This window comes from Mus pahari, chromosome 1, assembly GCF_900095145.1.
Source record: "Mus pahari chromosome 1, PAHARI_EIJ_v1.1, whole genome shotgun sequence".
In the NCBI taxonomy this organism is placed as follows: Eukaryota; Metazoa; Chordata; class Mammalia; order Rodentia; family Muridae; genus Mus; species Mus pahari.
Genome location: NC_034590.1, coordinates 167,472,351 through 167,492,324, shown reverse-complemented (window position 1 = coordinate 167,492,324; position 19,974 = coordinate 167,472,351). Strand labels below are relative to the sequence as shown.

The 19,974-nt window shown below is 47.1% G+C and overlaps 2 protein-coding genes across 2 annotated transcripts in view; one reads left to right on the top strand and one right to left on the bottom strand.

Moving 5' to 3' along the window:
* Casp7 (caspase 7) overlaps positions 1 to 4,079 on the bottom strand; it is a 39,227-nt gene extending 35,148 nt beyond the window's left edge. The window contains exon 1 of the mRNA XM_021207548.2: positions 3,765 to 4,079. The gene's annotated coding sequence lies outside the window, so the exon portion shown is untranslated. The remainder of the gene's footprint in view (positions 1 to 3,764) is intronic.
* Positions 4,080 to 12,908: 8,829 nt separating this feature from the next.
* Nrap (nebulin related anchoring protein) overlaps positions 12,909 to 19,974 on the top strand; it is a 73,670-nt gene continuing 66,604 nt past the window's right edge. The window contains exons 1-5 of the mRNA XM_021218276.2: positions 12,909 to 13,157; positions 13,467 to 13,561; positions 14,108 to 14,195; positions 16,782 to 16,877; positions 19,849 to 19,953. Coding sequence (XP_021073935.1) covers positions 13,086 to 13,157; positions 13,467 to 13,561; positions 14,108 to 14,195; positions 16,782 to 16,877; positions 19,849 to 19,953 — 456 coding nt within the window. The 5' untranslated portion in view covers positions 12,909 to 13,085. The remainder of the gene's footprint in view (positions 13,158 to 13,466; positions 13,562 to 14,107; positions 14,196 to 16,781; positions 16,878 to 19,848; positions 19,954 to 19,974) is intronic.

Below are 19,974 nucleotides of genomic sequence, written 5' to 3'. Positions count from 1 at the left end.
GAGAGAGAGAGAGAGAGAGAGAGAGAGAGAGAGAGAGAGAGAGAGAGAATAGGAGGTTCCAGCTCTGATCTGCCCTAGTTACTACACCTCTGGCCATTCCCCACAGATGGGACTATAACCAGGAAGTATAGGTGCCAGAACCTAGAGGTCAAACTCTCAGAACTGGACACAGCAGGGAGCCATGACAGTTTCATCTCCCATCTCCATTCCTTAAGGAGGTGCAACAGAGTAGCCCATTTTAAGACTAATGGATGGATGAAGAAGATGTGTATATCAAAATGCTAACCCCCTAAAAACTGAGGACAGACGGTTTACAGAAGGAATTTACACACCTGGATAGCAACATCAGTGAAAAACACACAAACACACAAACACACAAACGATCTGGCTGGTTTGGATCTGACGTGCCCCTTCCCCAAAAGTCCCCAGCCTCCTGGTGCCAGGAGGCCGCCCAGGCAGCTTCCTGTTGCTGATGGGCCTTCAGGGGACATAGGGAGACCCATCCCTCCTCCTTTTTGCCTCCAAGCCATAAAGATAATACCCTATTGTTGTTGGTTTTTGTTTGTTCGTTTTTTTTTGTTTCTTTTTTGTTTGTTTGTTTTTCAAGACAGGCTTTCTCTGTATAGCCCTGGCTGTCCTGGAACTCACTTTGTAGACCAGGCTGATCTTGAACTCTGAAATCTGCCTGCCTCTGCCTCCCGAGTGCTGGGATTAAAGGTGTGTACCACCACACCAGGCTGTTGAGACCCAAAATGGAAATGAGCCTCCAACAGACTCAAGTGTAGAACTCCGGGGTGCTTGGTCTCCAGCTGGTGGAGCACTGGCAGCTTCTGGAGGTGCGGCCTCGCAGAAGGAAGTAGGGCATTGGGAGAGTTTCCGGGGAGGGTAGAGTGCACCTTCCTGCAGCCGCTCCCTGCTTTCTGTATGCCGCAAGGAGTCAACGTCTGGTTGCTATGGTGCTCTGCCACGGGTGGGCTGAGTCTTCTAGTGCCCAAAGCACTCTAGAGCGTAGGGTCTCAACCTATGGGTAGAAACCAAACCTTCTGGGGGTGCTTATCGGATGTTTACAGTCCGATTCATAGCAGTGGCAAAATTACAGTTATGACCTAGCAACAAAATAGTTTTATGGTTGAGGGTCACCACAACATGAGGAGCGTTGGGCTGGCGAGATGGCTCAGCAGGTAAGAGCACTGACTGCTCTTCCAAAGGTTCTGAGTTCAAATCCCAGCAACCACACGGTGGCTCACAACCAGTCCTGATGAGATCTGATGCCCTCTTCTGGTGTGTCTGAAGATAAATAAATCTCCAAAAGAAAAAGAAAAGGTTGCAGTTTGCAGCCTTAGGAAGGTTGGGAACTACCGCTCTAAAGGGAGAAATGTCTCTAAGTTGCCCTCTCATATTCTGATCACTGTGAGGAAAAACCAACCAGTATATACTTGGTTGTGCTCCATCAGCAACCGGCCCAGGCAATCATGAGCTGCAGGCTCTAAAATGTGAACCAGAACAGACTACTCTTTCTAAACTGATAACTTAATGAATTGGTTCTTATTATGCTAACAGAAAGCTGACACAGGCCAGAAGACGTAATGAACCCGTTTCTGGCTGGGGAGCCCTAACGTGTCAGTGGGAGACTTCTCCACAATGCCCACACCACCACCTGTTGGAAGCCCAAAGCGTCTTCCTGGCTGCCCTGAGGTCAACGGCTTTGTCCCACCATATACTCTCACCACCAGGATGCCCCGCCTCTGTCACCACAGGCCCACAGCAACAGAGCAAGCAGACCAGAGAATGAGATGCCCGAAATCTGGAGCTAAAATACATCTATCTTATAGGCAGGAGTCTTAAGCCTTCTTGCTAACAGCCTACATCATCAACAGCAGACTTGACTCATCAATCAGGAGGGCTAAGCACCCAGGAGCTTCCTCACCCCCCGTGGCTGACCCACTCGAGTCTTGGAAACATTCAGAGATCTCAGGGGACCCAATGGGGTGCTGGCCGACTCTTGGTTTTGAGTCCTGGTTTTGTCTCCAAACCCTCCGAGGAAGTCAACTCATCTGGGCTCAGTGGTGCTGCCCGAGGGGCCTTCCTTACATGGCTTTTCTGTACCTGTCCCTTTTTTAAGGGGCTGCAAAGAGCAGCCATTACAGAGACAGTGCTTATTCACTGTAAAGAGACAGGGAATGTCTTCTTTAAATGACATACGATGTGTGATGCCTGCTGTTATGGTCCCCAGGAGGCTTCTTGTGTGGGAAGGCTAGCCCCCCACACGAGGGGATGGGAATCCAGTAGGAAGCCACTGGGGCTCTGCGTGGGTTAGTTCCCAAGTGGTTGCTTAGAAAATAGTATGTCCAGCCACTCCCTGGTTACCTCAAATTCCTGTCTTACAATGCGGCCGCTCCTATTTGCCATCACTTTGGCCGCTAGGATGCCACCTGCCCTGAGAACTTCTCCAGACCCAAGCTGAGGGGTGTGGTGTCTAGTTTATATATATATATTCAAGTTGATACAGCCTAGAGTCACTTGGGAACAGGAAATCTCACTTGAGGAGTTACCCAGATCACAATGGCCTGTGGCTATCTATGTCTACAGGGAAGTGCCTTGACTAATGGTACCATCATCCACGGGCAGCTGGGTCTGGGCTGTGTAAGAAGGCTAGCTGAATGAGTGATCAGATTTCCTGCCTCCAGGTTCCTGACTCGATTTCCCTCAACGGCAGACTGTGACCTGAAGTAGTCAAATGAAATAAAGCCTTTCCTCTATGGTCATGGTGTTTATCCCAGCAAGAGAAAGCAGGCTAGAGCAGGTGTGAAGCAAGTCGTACTGAGGTGGGTCGGGATATTGCCTGAACAGGATGCCTGCTTCCTTAGCACCGAACAGACTCACCTCCTGCCCAAATGCATGCTTCCTTAAGCAAAAAAGTCCCGAGGCTGCCACCCAGCCCACCAGTGTCACCTGAGGTTCACACGGTTAACCAGAGACTTTGCCCATGTCCTATTGGAGGCTGCGGAGTGGCAGATTGTAACGCTAGGCTTTAACAGTATGGACGGGGGTGTAAGAAGGTCAGGCTGGCCAAACTCTGAAGGAAGAAACAGCTTGTCAACAGAAAACCAGGGCCTTGTCAGTAAGCTCAGCTCAAGAGAAAGGCCTGTGAATTACTTGCGAACACCGCCTGTGCCTACTAATAAACTTACTTCCCCATAAATCCGAAAGGCCAAAGAGTAAAGGTGAGGTGTCGCCTGGAGCTCATACTGACAAGTGTCGCCTGCCCGTTTTTCACTGTCTTAAGTCACTGTAAGAGTCCAGATGCAAGGGTCCCCAGACCAGAAAGAGTAGTTCAAGCACACTTTGCATTGGTTAAAGACCTATGCACCTAACTCCCTCCTTCCCTGAGCACAAGCCACCACCAGGACGGCCCAAGATTCTTACTGAATGGACCCGGCGGCGGCGCCTAAGCTCCCGGTATGACAAGGTAGTCCTTGCGGGTTCAAACAACCACATCCACAGCCCTACACCCGCTCTTTCTTCCCTGTTACATCCGGAATGGCACCGGATGTCGTGAGACTCCAGTCCAGGAGGCCAAGCGACGGTGGCCATGCTGAGCAAAGCCAGCGATGGCCAGGGGCGTGGAGAGCCTTCCTTGCCACAGCGCCCAGCAAGCAGGTTCTGCGAGCCTGCGGGAGGGAGGGAGACCCTGGGCGGGGACGCGCGGGAGGAAGGAGCGCGCGGAAGAGGGGCGGGAAAGCCGCGATGGCGGCCCAAGTTACCGTTCCCACGGCGGCGGCCAGGAGCCCACGGCAGCGTGCGTCCTCCGCGAGGGTCGAGGGCAACTTTGGGGAAACTGAAAGTAAAAGTCCCGGAGGCGGAGGGGGAGGAGCAGGCGGGCCGGGCGGGGCTGTGCCTGCAGCCCGGGAAAGTTGGGGGCGAGCGGGGACGCGCGCGACGGAGCCCGCCGCGGGAGAAGCTCGCACGGGAAGCTCGCGCGGGAAGCCCTCGCCGCCCACGTGCTGCGTCCCGCCTTCTGCGACGTTTGGGCGACCCCTGCCGCAGCAGGAACTGGGCGATAGAGCGCTCCCTACAGAACTGGCGGGCCGAGGGCTCTGCAAAACTGCCAGCCAGAAAAGTGACCCTGGGCTACCCTCTGCAAATCTGTCACGTGTTCTGAAAATAGGACTGCGCGCTTGGTCCAGACCTCTGGGAAGTTGGCAAGCGTCGCCAGCACGGGAGGAGAGCGGCCCTGCAAATTGGGGCCACCCCCCTCCCCTCCTCTATGCCACATACGCAAAATTTCCCGAGCTCACCAGAGAGGAGTACTAAGAGACCCTAAAACTGTAAACGTCAAAAGTTCCACTGAGAGCGCATTCTACAAAACTGTCTATACAGCAGACTGTCCCAAAATTCTGACTTGATCTCCGCGATGGGGCTCCTGTCTCGTTTTTTGTTTTTTGTTTTTTGTTTTTGTTTTGTTTTGTTTACCTTTTTCCTAACGCAAGGTGCGTCTGGACCAGATACTGTGCACCACCAGTCGCTTTAGTCTGATGTCTTCCCAGATGTTGTTGTTAAACAAGTTTATAACTCCCAAACCCAGCTTGCACGGATATTACACAAAAAATCATCCATGTGTGCTCCCTCCCGTGTCGGGCACTAGGTTTGAGGATGCAGACAGTGAGCTAACATGGGTTCCTGTTCATGTCACCTTTGACACAGACAGACAGATCTGGGCTCCCGTCTGTAGACACTTCCAATTCCTCCCTTCCACCTAGAGTCCTCAGAACAGCTCATTCACGCACACTGCAGCAAGCTATGTGAGAGAACTGGTTACAGGCATACACCAGAGATACTCGCTTCTCAGACCTACAGGTCTCCGGAGCCATCAGGGCTATTTTACTTGCTAGCATGCTTTTTCTTGAGCTCCAGAGTTTTAGCACTATCTCTAGAATCTCAGCCAGTACGGGCACTTTCAATTCTTAATATGCTTGCCCTCCTTTTTATTTAATAATGCTGGTGCCCCTGAACTATCGAGGCAAATGTTGGGGTAAGCCATAGCTCACGCTATGATAATTTGCTTTTTAAAACTGACAGTTCTTTGAAAAATGAAGAAATCCTATCGCCACTATAATTTATCTCTTCCTGTAAACCGTGACTTTTTCCAGGGTAGTCCTGAAACGTGGAACATTTAACAACCAATCTCTGCTCATTTGGTGGTAAGAAATGTGAGGGGTTGCCCACGTGACAGCACCATGCCCACGTGACAGCACCAGGGTCCTGTTGCCTAGACAGTAATGTTCTATCCACAAGAAGGTTCGCCCGTGCTGTGGCATACATGGGGTATCCGCATACAGGAATCCATCGCTCACACAGAAGTAGAGGCAGGGTGGCACGACAAGAAAGCTCTTGTCCGTTCTTGCTTGCGGGCTGACGTGAGAACCTCCAGTTACCTTCTCCCAGACTGGATTATTACAATACCAACTCTTAAACTTCTGGAAGCACAGAAGGGAAGAGACCCATGGCAGCTTCCGCTCTGTAATATTGTACTGACACCTTGAATGCAAGTGTTGTTCTCTCCTGAGTGTCTCTCCTAGGTCTCCCCAGCTTTGGTGTTATGGCTTAATCCCAGGGCTTTGGAGAGAAGAAGCTCTGCTAAGTTATACCCCTGTCCCCAGCCATGTAACTGCTATGTAACAGCCATGTAACATGCTAAGCATACGGTCTATAGTAAGTGTGTGTATGGGAATCTTCCTCCTAAGAGCTCGACCAGCCTTATCTATCAGGTGGTTTCCCCGGGGCTGAGCTCATAACTGCTCTTGTCCTTATCTCTCTAGACTTTGTCTCTAGCCTCCTCTGGTAGCCAAGCTGCCAGGAAGTTCCCGTGCCTACCTACAGGGCACACCTGCCCACACCTCACCCCTGTGTGTACCAGAGTGACTGTTCTCAACCTAGCACTCCACAAACAGCTCAGGTTGTAACTACACAGGACTCCAGTATAGAGATACCCCGAGATTAGCAGAAGTGCCATTGTCTGTACCCACAGACCCAGACCCAAACTCAGACCCCTGCTGAGATGCCGACAACCTTCTGCTGGTTGAGGAGCAAGGGAGCAGGGCCCAGGCAGAATCCTTTCTTTTCCTACAGAAGGAGTTCATGTTGCCTCTCAACTCCAGATGTATTCTGACTGCTGTATGAAATTTCACGCGGGCCCTTTAAGTCGTTTCCCTATGCCACTGTTAGGACCATGGATTATGTGCAGGGAGCGAAAGAGACTCTCTATAATGGGAAGTTTTGCTTGTACTCTCTGTGTATCCTGCAGAAGCAATGGACACTCAGAAGCAGGATCCCATAGCCCAGCTGGTGGTATAAAGCTCTTAGCTCTCAGTAACTTCCCTTGGCAGCCTCTTGAAGTGCTCTCCCAGCAGAGACCTCTCCCCAAGACCTGATCTGTCTGGTACTTACAGTACCAGCTGCTGTGGAGATGTAGAGAAGGAACTTCTAGCAAGTTCTATTGAATCTCTACTGAGCCTCAGCCACACCCTCTCCATCCAGGTCAGGTCTGGACTTCAGCCCTAAGGAGAGCAGAGGAGACTTGAGACTTTTCTTTGTCTCTGTGATAGCTGTTCGGTATTGTCAACTAAGGACTCCAGCTAAGGGACTGCTGAAGTTGTTAGAATTCTAACCATAGATCATCTTGATCTGTGGGCATAGAGGACCTAACTCACCAAGGGTGGTCCACCCCCAGGCAGATGGGGTAATTGTCGTAAAGAGCAGGCTGAACAGACGCAGGAAGGAAGTCAGTAAGCAGCCATCCTCCGTGGCATCTGCTTCAGTTCCTGCCCCCAGGTTTCTGCTTGGATTCCTGTCCTGCCTTTCCTCTGCGATGGGCTGTGACCTGGAAGTGTGAGCCTAGTAAGCTCTGAGCTCCCCCGTGTTGATTTGGTTTGGTCTGTGTTTTATCACAGCAACAGGAAATAAACTGGGACGAGCCCCTTCCTTCAGCTCTGTGAGCCCCAGTGTGTTGTGACATTCCATTACATCTCAACATTGTGTCTGCTACAGTGTGCTTTGTGTTGCACAGCCGTTGCACGGATGCTGAAGTGCGAACCTCCGAACCTCAGAATCATCAGCATCTGGAGGTGGTGTCTTTCTAAAAAATGATATTTACTTTCTAATAGAGTGTGTGTGTGTGTGTGTGTGTGTGTGTGTGCGTGTGCATGTGCACCCACATACATGTGCTTGCATGCACACATGTACAGGCTCCCCTGGAGTCCAGAAGAGTCTGACAGATTCTCCCTGGAGCTGGTGTTATAGGAGGTTTGAACTGTCGGTGTAGATGCTGGGAACCAAACTCAGGTCCTCTGCAGGAGCAATACGAATTCTTAACCACCAAACTGTCTCTTCAAGCTGGGGGTCTTTGAAGCCGTAAACTAAGGCCACCATGGCTAAAATCCAGCCCAGCCTTTGCCCTGGTAAGAGGTGCGGACGAGGGCCCATGTGAGTGCATGGAGTAGGTGACCGCTCTCAGTTGCCACTTTAGATGGAGACACCCCAGGAAAAATTAGCCCCATCGATACCTTCGTTGTGATGTGCAGCACCTACAGTTGTGAGGAAGTGAATTTCTGTTGGTTATGCTCCCCCCACCCTGGGGGTCTGGGGGGGGGAACCTTGTATGACAGCATTAGCTAACTGAAGCACAGCAAGTGTGCTCCATCCATAGCTGCTGAAGGTCTGACTTGGGAAGGTTTAAAAGTCCCAGACAAGGCCCCGGTTTGTGAATGTTCTGTCAACATTGTCTCTGGAACAGAGGGACAGACAGATGGACAGACAGATGGACACCATCAGCTCCAGCACAGGGAAGCTCGTGGTGAGTCTCGGGGAAACTCTTGGCCAAGCTCACATCCACTTTCCAACTTTAACTCAGTGCCCAGTGTTAGCCGCACACGCTCAGCATCCACCCCGGAAGTTTACTTAGCTCCTAGTCTGGTTCACTCTGAAGGTATAGAGGAGTTAAGGGCAGGTCAGAGTTGAGTGGATATGTGCCGCTGTGAGGCATTTCTGAGGTGTATTCTATGCTGTTCCTCAGAGAGTTCTCAGCAGCACTTAGCCTCAGCATCCACAGCAGTAATGGGCACAGCTCACACTACCCTGCTCTAATCAAACCTTCACTTCTGCCAACTCGTACGTATCCATCCCCCAACCCCTGGCACCCAAGATCCTGCTTTAAGTTCCAACTCAAGGGAGGCCTGAAACAAGGCAGATATAAGCCCCATGGGCAGGGTGAGCAGCCCCATGCTCACCTGACTAAAGGTGTTCAGTAGCAGTCCTGACACTACAAAACAAGGTCACTTGTGCAGTTCCAAAAAGAGCTGGAAAAGGAGATCTTGACTGACTGGCTGAACCTCTAAGGGACCCACTGTCAACAGGCAGGGGTTTAAGAGATGAATAAAGAGCGGTGTGCTTAAGTTCAAAGGAAATCCCTCACCACATCACGAATATCGTTGGTAATATACAGCAACGCTGGTGAAGATTGTTCATTGACCAAAGCCAGGGGGATGGTGTTGCTACACGCATTACCACCAAGGGTCCACAAAACTGTGTTATCTGTCCTGATCTAGCTGCAGTTTCTCATTCTCAGATGGAAGGGCTAGACTCTGCTTTTTGACCGCTCTCAGTTGCCACTTTAGACTCCCTCGGCCTCACTTGAGCATTTGCAGGTGTGGGAGGAACTGTGCCTTCTGGTGCCAGCCCAGCCTTGGCTCTCTGGACACCGGCCATCTTTATATGGATAAGTATCAGTGACCATGGCCCTCTGCTGTATGGTACTTGCCTGTTGGTATTGGGAGCTAAGGTGCTCTGGGTTTCTGTCACACTGTTAATATTCATGAGCTCTCACCAACAAGGGCTGATGGTCAATTTCTTCTCTTTCCTTCCTCTGGCAGTCATTCACACAGAGTGACAGAGAATTTTAATTGTCGGTTTGATTGGATTGAGAGAGTTCATAGGAAATGAATGAAGTGCACTCTTGTGTGTGCCCATGGAGGCACTCGAGAGATGATTAGTTCGTAACAGCTTTGAACTCATGAATGATTTAGTACATTAATAGAGTCTCAATTCAAATAGACGGAGAAGTAGCAGGAATGTGGAAGGTGGGGTCTGGTTGGAGGACCAGGGTCACGAGACCACGCCTTTGAAGGGTGTGGTGGTTTCGATAGTAATGGCCCCAATAGACTTATATATTCAATACTTAGTGGACAGTTAGTAGAACTGTTTGGGAAGGATTAAGGTGTGTGACCTTGTCGGAGGAGATGTGTCTCTGGGGGCCGGCTTTGAGATCTCAAAAGCCCCCTTTCCCAGTTAGCATAATCTCTGTGTCTCTCTGTCTCTGTCTCTCTGTCTCTGTCTCTGTCGTGGACTCTAACCCTCTGGAGCTGTAAGAGCCCAATTAAATGCTTTATTTTTAAACTCGCTTTGGTCATAGTGTCAAAGCCACTAAGACAGAGGATGTTTTCTGGTCCTTTCCTCTGACTTCTGACACTTGCTGGTTGTAGTGAGGCGAGCTGCTCTCCCCACCATGCACTCGTTGACCCATTTCCACCCCCTCTGGGGTCCAAAGCAGTGGAGTCTTCCAGCCGTGGAAGGAATTCTCTGATACTCCAGGCCGATGTAAATCTTTCCTCCTCTCAGAAACTCCTCACAGCAATGAAAAGCTAATTAACACAGGTGATCCTCCCCCACCTTGAAAGATGGAGAGCACCAGGCTAATGCACTTTATGGGGTTAAGTGTCCCTGAAATCCAAAACTTTGTGAGCACCACCATGAAGCTACCAGTGGAAGATTCCATACCAGGAAACTTTGCTTCATTTAAATACAATTATTAAAGATATGCATAAAATTATTATCTGGCTGTGTATTAGGGTATATATGAAATATGATTTTCATACTTATATATGACTTCTTCACCAAAGATATCTCATAATATATGTAAATATTCCAAACTAAAATATAAGCTGAAACCTGAATATTTCTGGTCCCCAGCATTTTAGATACAAATGTTGGTTACCTTGAGGACCAACCTCACAGCACTATCTCCTCCTGTTTCCTGCCTCCTCACTCTGATTCCTTAAAGTACTCTCTCAAATGCCTTCTTCAACACAGGCCTTTGCTTTAGCTTCTGTTTTCTGGAGAACAGAGTCTAAGGCCCATATTGTTGGAATCACTCTCTGAGGTCAGAGGAACCCCTGTGCTCCCTGACTTGGTGGCCCTGATATAATCCTGGCCAAGGGACCAGAGCTTGGACCAAGAAAGAAAAGTAGAGAGCCATGGTTTGGGTCGAGTGCTCACCCTCTTGTCTTACCCTGTTCTTACAGCTATAATAACACCCAAGGTTCAGCAGCTCAGGATGAACAGCATTTGGCTCAGACCTCTGGAGAGCAGGCTGGCTGAGAGTATGACCCTGGGAAGGACTTCCTGCTGTGCTGTGTCTTGGCAGATGGGATGAGAACAAAAAGGAGTGGGGAAGAAGGGGACACCTCCATGTCTCCTTGGTGACATGGATCCACTGATTGCTACTCAGGCCCCGTCTCCCAGTATTGTTACACTGGAGATAGAATTTCCAGGACATAAACTTTGGAGGGCATGCTTAAAACATAGCACCTGTCAGCTAAGGGACGTCTGTCTGTCCTGCAATAGGCATTTACTTCTACACCCTTAGATTGCCCCAATCCTCGTTCTCTGTGCTGTCACCCCCCAACTTTCAATATCTCAGGAAACAGAAGCTCTGGTACAAATCAAACTAAATATCTTTCCTTTCAATGATCCTTGTTTTGGTAAGTGGATGGAGAACCTGGAGCAGCCGTAGGGCGCAGCTGGTTTTTGCCAGGGTACAAATGCTTTTAGTTTTTCCTGGTAAGTGAAAGTGATTCCTTCTCATGGTTTGGGGGCTCCCAGCTAACTCCCAAGTCAGGTTTGAGAACTCTGGTGCACAGTGAAGCACCCCATGTCTGTTCCCATTGCTCAGGCTGGGGACAATCCTGCTACCCGGAGGGTGGTTGCTATGTGGGAAACAGCTGAACCTGGAGTTCCTGCTTTGAGTCCCCTCCCAGCACAGAGAGGGCAGCCTCTGGCCCCACCCCAGTCTCCGCTTAGTGAGACCTTGCCCCAGCCCATCCTCAGTCTCTGCTTCTTGCTTTGCAGCTTCCTCCTCCCTGGCTGACCTCCCCACACCCAGCCTTATCTCCAGGAAGCAAGGCTCAAGGTCGAAAACTGATATTCTTATAGAAAAGTGCCAACCGCCCTGTTTAATAGTTTTCACTCCCAGTGTTCCATTGACATTTTTTTTTTTTTTTTGGTTTTTCGAGACCTTTGACATTTTTTAAAAAAGGAAATTTCATGTGTAAATCCAGATCTCTGGCTTCTGTGGAAAAATGAGAATATTTGGCAATACTGAGACTGTTCCCTCTTGAGATCAGTTGGCTGCGGCGTGTTGCATGCTATGAGTGGGACATGGACACATCTGTCTGAGGTCTTAGCATTGCCTAGGACTTCATATCTAGCCTCTGTGGGCATTTTGGTGTAAGCATGACATTTCTTACAGTAGCTTACTAGCTCTAATGAGCACCAAGGACAGGCCTTCTTCTAGATCCTGGAACGTGAAAGTTGCAATCTGGACCACGGTGTTATACTTTGGTGGAGGTGACATGATTCTGAACGGTAGATTTATTCATATTTAATACTTCCAGGTGGTAATCACTGTTGTAAGACTAATGAGGAGGAGGTAGACGCACAAAGCGGTCGGGTCCTTGTGTGGACAAGTGAGGTGTCATTTTGTAGAGGGTGTCTCAGAAGGTCACAGGTTGCCTGTAAACAGAGATGTGGGCACGTACCCAAAGCAGAGAGGAGATTTTTGTCATTAAACTATCTCTGTTAGGATCTCTGAGGCAAGGGGATAAGCCTTTTTAGAATCTTCTAGGACAAGATATAGAAGACCAAACACCAAGCATTCTTATTTATTCTTACATATTTTTCAATTCCAGTAAACGTTAAACACAAATGAGTATCATAAGTTTTTAGTTTTGTTCCTACAAAGTCGATACCACTCAGATTTGGTTTTTACCCTTCCGGGAGTGTGAATCAATTCTTATTTATTCCCAGTGTTAGATCTCAAACCTGGGCCAACAGCTGAGGTGCCTATTTAACATATCCAAGTGGACCTGGCCACCAGGTTCTCCCAGCTTCCCTTGGTCCCTAGCTGCTGTAGGGTAAGGCTGGTATACCTTATCCCCTACCCTGAGCCCTCCAGGCTGGACTGCCCTTCCTCAGAGGCTCTCCCTATACAATCCTGGCAGTTTGGTTACCTGCCCTTTTTGTACCTTTGGCCTCTTGGCTGCCGCACCAAGTCCCCTCTCTATCTTTCCCTACCTGCACACACGGCCCAGTTCAGTCTGGCCATGTCTCCTCTGGCCCTGCCTCTCTTTTATCTGCAGTAAACTTTCTCCTCCACCACACCTAGGAGCAGTCTCTCTCTCTCTCTCTCTCTCTCTCTCTCTCTCTCTCTCTCTCTCTCTCTTTTTTCTTTTCTTTTCTTCATTCACCCATTGTTTGGGGGACCTGCCTGTCTGCCTTAGTCAGAGGCATAACAGTCAGCTTTTCTAATTTGATGTCTACACAGGGGTATGGCCACTCTTCCAGCTCCTTTTCTGGAGTATGATCACAGCCAGTGTTCACGGAGCCCAAGCATCTGACCGTCCCCCCTCTCCCCCCCCACCCCAAGAGTTGGTTATCCACACACATAAACATGAAGCTGTCGTGAGTTAACTTTTCTATTTTGAGAAGCACGTCAGCTTGAAATACCTCTACCTTGTCTCAGACACATGCGTGCTGACGGAGTTGCCAAAACTGTCACTTGAGTAAGTGGCAGCTTTAAAAACCAACCAGCTGCGGACTCCAAAGCAGAAAGTCAGCTCAGCGTAGGAAAGTGGAAGTTGGATTCCGAAGGCTCCAGGCGTCCCGGGGAGTTTCATAGTCGTGGGCTTTACAGACTCAACTGGAGGTTCTAGTGGATTTTGCCTGTTGCTTCTCCCTGTCTCCCACACTCCAAGATGAATGTGCAGGCCTGCTCTAGGTGTGGCTATGGGGTTTACCCTGCTGAGAAGATCAGCTGCATAGACCAGGTCAGTGGACTCGTTCTATGGTCTTTGGGAAGATTGACAAACTTGGGACTTTTCATGTATAGAGGTATATTGAATGATAAGGAAAAGATAGGTTTTTTTTCTACCTTATGTAGGTCCTGTTCATTTCTATGTCTTCTGTGCTGTTTCAAGAAAAAAATAGTTTCATTTTAACATATTATATTCACGTGTGAGTTCAGGAACTCATTTTATCTTCATATTATCCACAATTCCCAACTTTTTACCATAAAGTCTGTGAGCTCCAGGCCTGGAGAGGACAGCTAATGGACAGATCTTTTCTGTGACTTTCAGACATGGCACAAAGCATGTTTTCACTGTGAAGTCTGCAAGATGATGCTTTCTGTTAATAACTTCGTGAGTCACCAGAAAAGGCCGTACTGTCACGCGTAAGTGTCTGGTGCCCTGCTCGCCACTGCATGACTATTCGTTTTCAACAAGTAGCCATCTGATGGACCAGTTCCCAAGCTCCAGGCTGGACTCCGAGTAGCGCCTCTCCCGAAGTGCTCACTCATGTCTAGTCACAGAAGAGCCCAAAGTGGGGTTTTCAGCTGTGGTCAATAGATGTCAAATTTCTAGTTAGTAAGAGACCAAGTCCACCTCTGGAACCTCTGTGTGTCAGATGAGGAACTTTGCAGAACAATGGATCCGCCAAAAATATGCATAGACGGAGCTATTTCTCCTACATAATGTCCAGATTCATCTACTCTGTTGGAAACTTCTCGAGTGACTGTCCTCAGTGAAATGTACCTCACTCTCATATGTGTTCAGTTTACATGATTTGAGTTTTTGAGGGTGATTCATTGGGAAATCAAGGCGCTGAATCCTTGAAAACTGTGATCATCCATCTTAAAAAGAGACCAGGGTTTTAAAAAGAATCCCCCGTCCCTTTGGATAAAGCACTTCCCTAATTTTGATCTGTGTTAATTTTACAGCCACAACCCTAAGAACAACACGTTCACTAGTGTCTACCACGCACCCTTAAATCTAACCTTGAAGAAGTCTGTGGCGGCCATGGGAGGGGTAAGTTGCTTAGCTTTGTATTTTGAAATAGCCTTTAAAGAAAATCCGTGGACTCTGACCCCTGTTGGTTTTTAAGTGTTTCTGTCTGTATACAAACCAATTCACTCCCTCCTCAGACACAGGGAAAGTGCTCCTAAAAGACTAGTGCTGCCCTTTGTCCTACCTCAGCCTTAGAGGCCAATGCAGGGCCTCGATTCTGACATATGTCTGGCCAGCCAGACCACGTCACCGCTTTATACGATAGGCCTTGCATACATTGGGCCGTTAACATATAAAACAAAATTTACATAGTTGAAAAATATGACAAAGAGGAAAAAGAGTTTCTTTTCCTCCCTCTGTAGTATTTTGGGATAGAGTATTAAAACCCTCCAGTTCGCACTCCTTGAACTGAGTAGTGGCTTACAGTTATGTACAATCTCACGATCTCCCTTTAGGGAGGGTGGCTCAGATATACTTTGAGAAATGAAGTTTGCTTTGGGAGGATGATGAGGTAAATCCGACTGTGAGCTTCTGTCACCCACTCAGCTGTTGATGGAACCGCTGTGTCCATTAACACGATGAGTCAGTGGCGCTTTGTCAGCAGGCCCAAGAGTAACTGCTCTGTGGGATGGAATTTAGGCTGATTTCTAAAATTAGGAATTACCCAGCAGGTGGAGGGCTCTCTAGTAATCTCTCTTCACCCCAGAGCCCTTTCCTGGTGTTGCCCCCATTTGCATGGACTCTGGTATTCATAGGACAGTACTTAAAAAAGTGTCTCAGTGCTTCTGTCCTTGCATGTGACTCTACAGCTGCTATTATCTGAACTACCTCCCTAAGCTCTCTGCATTATGCTTTTATTTCGCAAGTGCTCTGACTGGAAATTGCTTACTTCAGTCAATACACATTATAGTCCAAGGGAGCAGATACTATTCTTATCCCATTCTGCTGGAGAGGAAGCCGAGACTCAAAGACATTATACAACCTGTACAACTCCATCCAGATCACTGTGTACAAATCCAGACCCGTCTGGCTGCGGAGTCCATATTATTGGCCCACTGTGTGTATACCCAGAAGGTAGAAAACTGCAAAAGCCGGGAAAATCGAAACTTCATATATCCAGATGTTTCCGCAGATGTGTATAGGGAGAAGTATTTGCTCTAAGAATGCCGTTGGGGTATATCATACTCTGTACAAACAGATCTACCCTGTCTGCCATTGCCCAGCCTCTCCTAGCCTTAGCTGGCAGGGATACCTAACAGTTCTATAAGGCACACAGTGTTTACCTTTCCTTGGGAGGCAGTGAGCTCATTTCATTCTGTGTATGACAGAGCTAGTTTGGCAGGATGTTAGCGTAATCTCTCATGCTCTTTTAGACTCTAGGAAGGAATGCCAGTTTCCCAGGAGGCCTGAGTGTGTCTAATTGTTTGCATCTATGACTATGTGACAATGTTCATATGTTTGCATATGGGCAGAGTGCATATAGCAAGTGTGAATAGTCATGCATATACATACAGACATATGATGTGTGCACTGCTGTATATATGTATACATTCATGTGTATTGTATGTTTGCAATACATGTGTGTGTGTGTGTGTGTGTGCATGGATGGGTGTGTCTGTGTGAAGTGAGTGTGTATTTCTGTGTATATGTTTGTACATTGATATATTGCAGCATGTATTTTTGTTCATGGATATACATGTGTGTGCACACGTACAGTTGTATATCATGTGTACATAAACAGTTGATTATTGGAACACCTTTCTCTTCTTTCTTCTTCTTTCTCTTCCTGATGAAAAACATCAGGAAAATTGAAAGAGCCAATCATGTTCTTTCTAGGTCTCAACTCTGAACATTCCTAGGATTTGTGATGAATGAGATTTTCAATACTACCCTTCCACCTCTCTGAGAGATATGGCCAATTCAAAAAGAGATAAATGCATTGTGCACATGCTATAATTTTCAAAGGGAAATTTCAAAGGTGACAAGAATTTTGATAAAGACTTTGAGTGGGGATTTGTCACAGATCCATGGTTTTCTACTTCACAAATGTCACTCTGAAAAAATATGTAAATGTACATTAAGCTAGAACTTCCTATCTGCTAAGAGTAGAAGGGAACCCAATATTGCATTTCTAGAATTTACCTTATCTTTAAAAATTACATATTTATTCACATGTGGGTATGTATGTATGTGTGTATGTACAATTGTGCTGTGTGTGTGTGTGTGTGTGTGTGTGTGTGTGTGTGTAGGTTAGAACACTATTTGTGGACTCAGTGCTGGGGATTGAACTCAGGTCGTCAGGCGTGGTGTCATGCCTTTACTGGCTGAGCCACATTGCTGGAATAATTCTAGCCTTTTAAATTGCACCACTCAATAGAGCTTTGCACACAGTAGGAGTTCAGCATGTCATCCAGCTGGTGGCACAAACGAAACCACAGTGGGACTGATAACTTGTTGAGGAAGCATTGATAAAGTAACGAGCTTTGTAGTACCACTAACACCTCACTGCCTAGACTCGGAAGAACTGCCCCAATTTACCTACGCATCGCTTATTTTTTGTCTCTTCTCCGGTGGAGATGTTACTGAAAATGCTTTCATTGTACACAGATCGACAGCAAAGATGGCGAGCCGTTTAAATCTGTTCTCCATTGGGACATGAAGTCCAAAGCTGGAGCAGGGGCAGCTAGCCGGCTGATGAATGAGGTGAGTGTGTGGAGGGAGAGAAAATGTGGACTGTACAAATGAAGACCAATAGCATCACCACTTCTAGAGAAAGCCAGCTACTCTTTCTTTAGTGCAGTGCGTGGCTCCAGCTGCCTTTAGGAGAGTGCATCAATCCTTCCTAAGAGCACCCAACAGTACCTGCTTTTGCGCAGCTCTGGTGCCTGCTCTCCTCCAATCACAGGTTTTTGTTTTTGTTTTTGCCTGCTCTCCTCCAATCACAGAGCTTCTGTCTGTTCTCCTCCAATCACAGGTTTTTTTTTTGCCTGCTCTCCTCCAATCACAGAGTTTCTATCTGCTCTCCTCCAATCACAGAGTTTCTGTCTGTTCTCCTCCAATCACAGGTTTTTTGCCTGCTCTCCTCCAATCACAGAGTTTCTGTCATAAAGAACAGTGACATCCCCCCCCCCCACTTTTGTGGCCTATGTTGCTCTTTTTTCTGTGACACTTCACCTGACCTCAGTCTCCATTGTCTCCATCCCCACTGATGCAGTCATTCCCACCTGGCTCTAGGAGGATCTCCAAGAATGTCTTCCCTCTTTGTAATTCTCATCCCCTGTCTAGCGTGCCACATTGGTCACATAGTTTCTTGGATGTCCCTGACTTATTCTTCTCATGGCCTGTCTACTGATGACTCAGTTCTTTAAAATGTTCTTAGCCTATTTATTTCTGATTGCATATACAGTATTTAAAACTTTCTCAGTGTGAAAGACTAAAGATCAAAGAGCTACCCCTTTAACTACCACCTCTGATGCCAGTTGACTCCGTTCGAGTGCCCACATTACTAATAATTGTGCATGTATCTTTCTTGACTTTTCTGTGTACTAATGTCTGCCTGACAGCCCTCTGTCTGTAACTGTCACCTGTCTGTCTCTCTCCACCATCTTCCTGTCTCTCGATATTCTATCCATCTCTAGCATTGAGTATTTATGTTTGGTCATGCCTACTCACTTACTAAAGGACCTGGGCTGAGCTACTTAACTGCCCTTTTATTCTTAATTTAATTTTTGTTTCTTAAATTATTATTTGTATGCATATATATGATGAATTTTAGTCATTACTATGTCTATATTATCTCACTCAAGAAGTCCTTCCTGTTTCAAGTCACCCTCATGATGTGTGTATGAGAGAGACAGAGACAGAGAGAGACAGAGAGACGAAGACAGAGACAGACAGACAAACTGGCTGACTGATTGACTGACAGACAGAGTTTAATTGAGATTATTAACATGAGTTATTTACTGGAATGTGGACCACTCATCAGTAGCCACACTACTGAAGTTTAAAATGACATTTTCTCATCCAACAACCATTATGACCAGCAGTCCTCCAAGGAAGGTTGTGACCTCATGGGTCCCTCCCAATCCATAATATAACATTGCTGGGATCAATCCAGATGACAACACTGCAGGCAGTCCTAAATGCAAGGTCCAAGCCTCGTCTTTCGTGGTGGCCCATCTTCTCACCCTTCAGCTTCTGCGTTCTTTCTCCCCTTTTCCTGTGATATCTTTTTTTTTGAGCCTTGGGGTTGAGGGTGAGGATATAGATGCATTTAGGGCTAGGAATCCACTGTCTTCTTTCTTGGAACTTTGGCGAGTTATGAGTCTGTGCCTTAACACCTGTGACTGGGATGAGTGTCAAGAGCATCACTAATTTGCAGATATAAACATTAGTATTGAGAGGCAGGTTCACAACATTCCCATTTAGCACAGCAGTAGTAGGGGGACCCTACTGCCTATCAAACACTCTCTGGCCCTGGCCCGTCGACCAGGGTCACAGTACCAGCCCCATGTGTAGCATAAGTTCACTCTCAAATCAAATCAGAAGACAATTTTGTTACACACAAAGTAAACTTTAAAAAAAACTTGTTAATCCACAGTGCTATTGCAAAGACTAAAGAATAGATAAATGCAAAGATATTAGAATAGTATCATCAGTTATTAATATTTTTATTGATGATTATATATTAAACATCTCATTATATACCTATATATTATATCTTAATCATCTTATATATTATATATATCATATTATTATATATTAATTATAGTCTTTGTTTTTTTCACCAATCTGCATTATTTTCCAGCTTGCCTTTCATTCTACAGAACTTGAGTGCATTTCCACATTAGCCTCCCTTTTCAGCTGTTGTGGATGTGTTCAGGATGCATCCCTGAGAGAGCAGATGTAGGTGTTTTCTTAGTGATGGGCAGGTTGTCTGCACATTGCAACAGACACTCTTTTCCTCAGCCTCTTTTACATAAGGAGGGTGTTTCTGGAGAACAGACAATGAGAAATAAGTACATATCTTTAAATTTCCTTAAAGTACATATAAGCACACAAATATTTTCTAACCATTATTTATTCTTCTTGTTAGTTTTATTCCTGAAGTCTTACATAAAATGTTTTAAAAGAAAAACCAATTTTTCCCTTGGCTTTTTCCCTTGGCAATCTTCTGATACAAAACAAGTGATAGGTTTTGAAATATTTCCAGATAGAGCTGACTTAAGACTTACTGTCTATGGGGATTTCTCCTCACTCAGTCTTAGCACACCGATGAGCAAAGAAGTGTTTAATTGCATTTGGAAGGTTTCCATGACAAGGACTCAGGGAATTCAACTATTCAAGATGTGAGGCCATTTGCTAGTCTGAAAAGCATGAGCACTTTGGTTGGCTGAGACCCTGAGTGCAGGGGCTACTTGCTTTTAGAGAACAGCTTATGTTGACAGTGAGGGAGTCCTCCTGGGAATGGGGTGTGGACTTGGGGGAGTGTGGGATGGACTGTGGAGGTGTGGGGTAGACTGTAGAGGTGAGGGGTGAGCTGGGGGACTGTGGGTAAGCTCTGGAGGGAGTTTAGGGTGGGCTGTGGGGGTGTGGGGTGGACTATGGGTGCATGGGGTAAACAGTCAAGCATGTAGGGAGTGTGTCTAAGTGCATGCTCCTGTTTCCTTTACAGAGAGACTACTGGCCAGGGTATGCAGAAGGGAACACTTGGTGTCCAGGAGCTCTGCCGGACCCTGAGATTGTAAGGATGGTTGAAGCTCGACAGTCTCTCGGTGAGGTAAGGGCCTTATGAACCGCT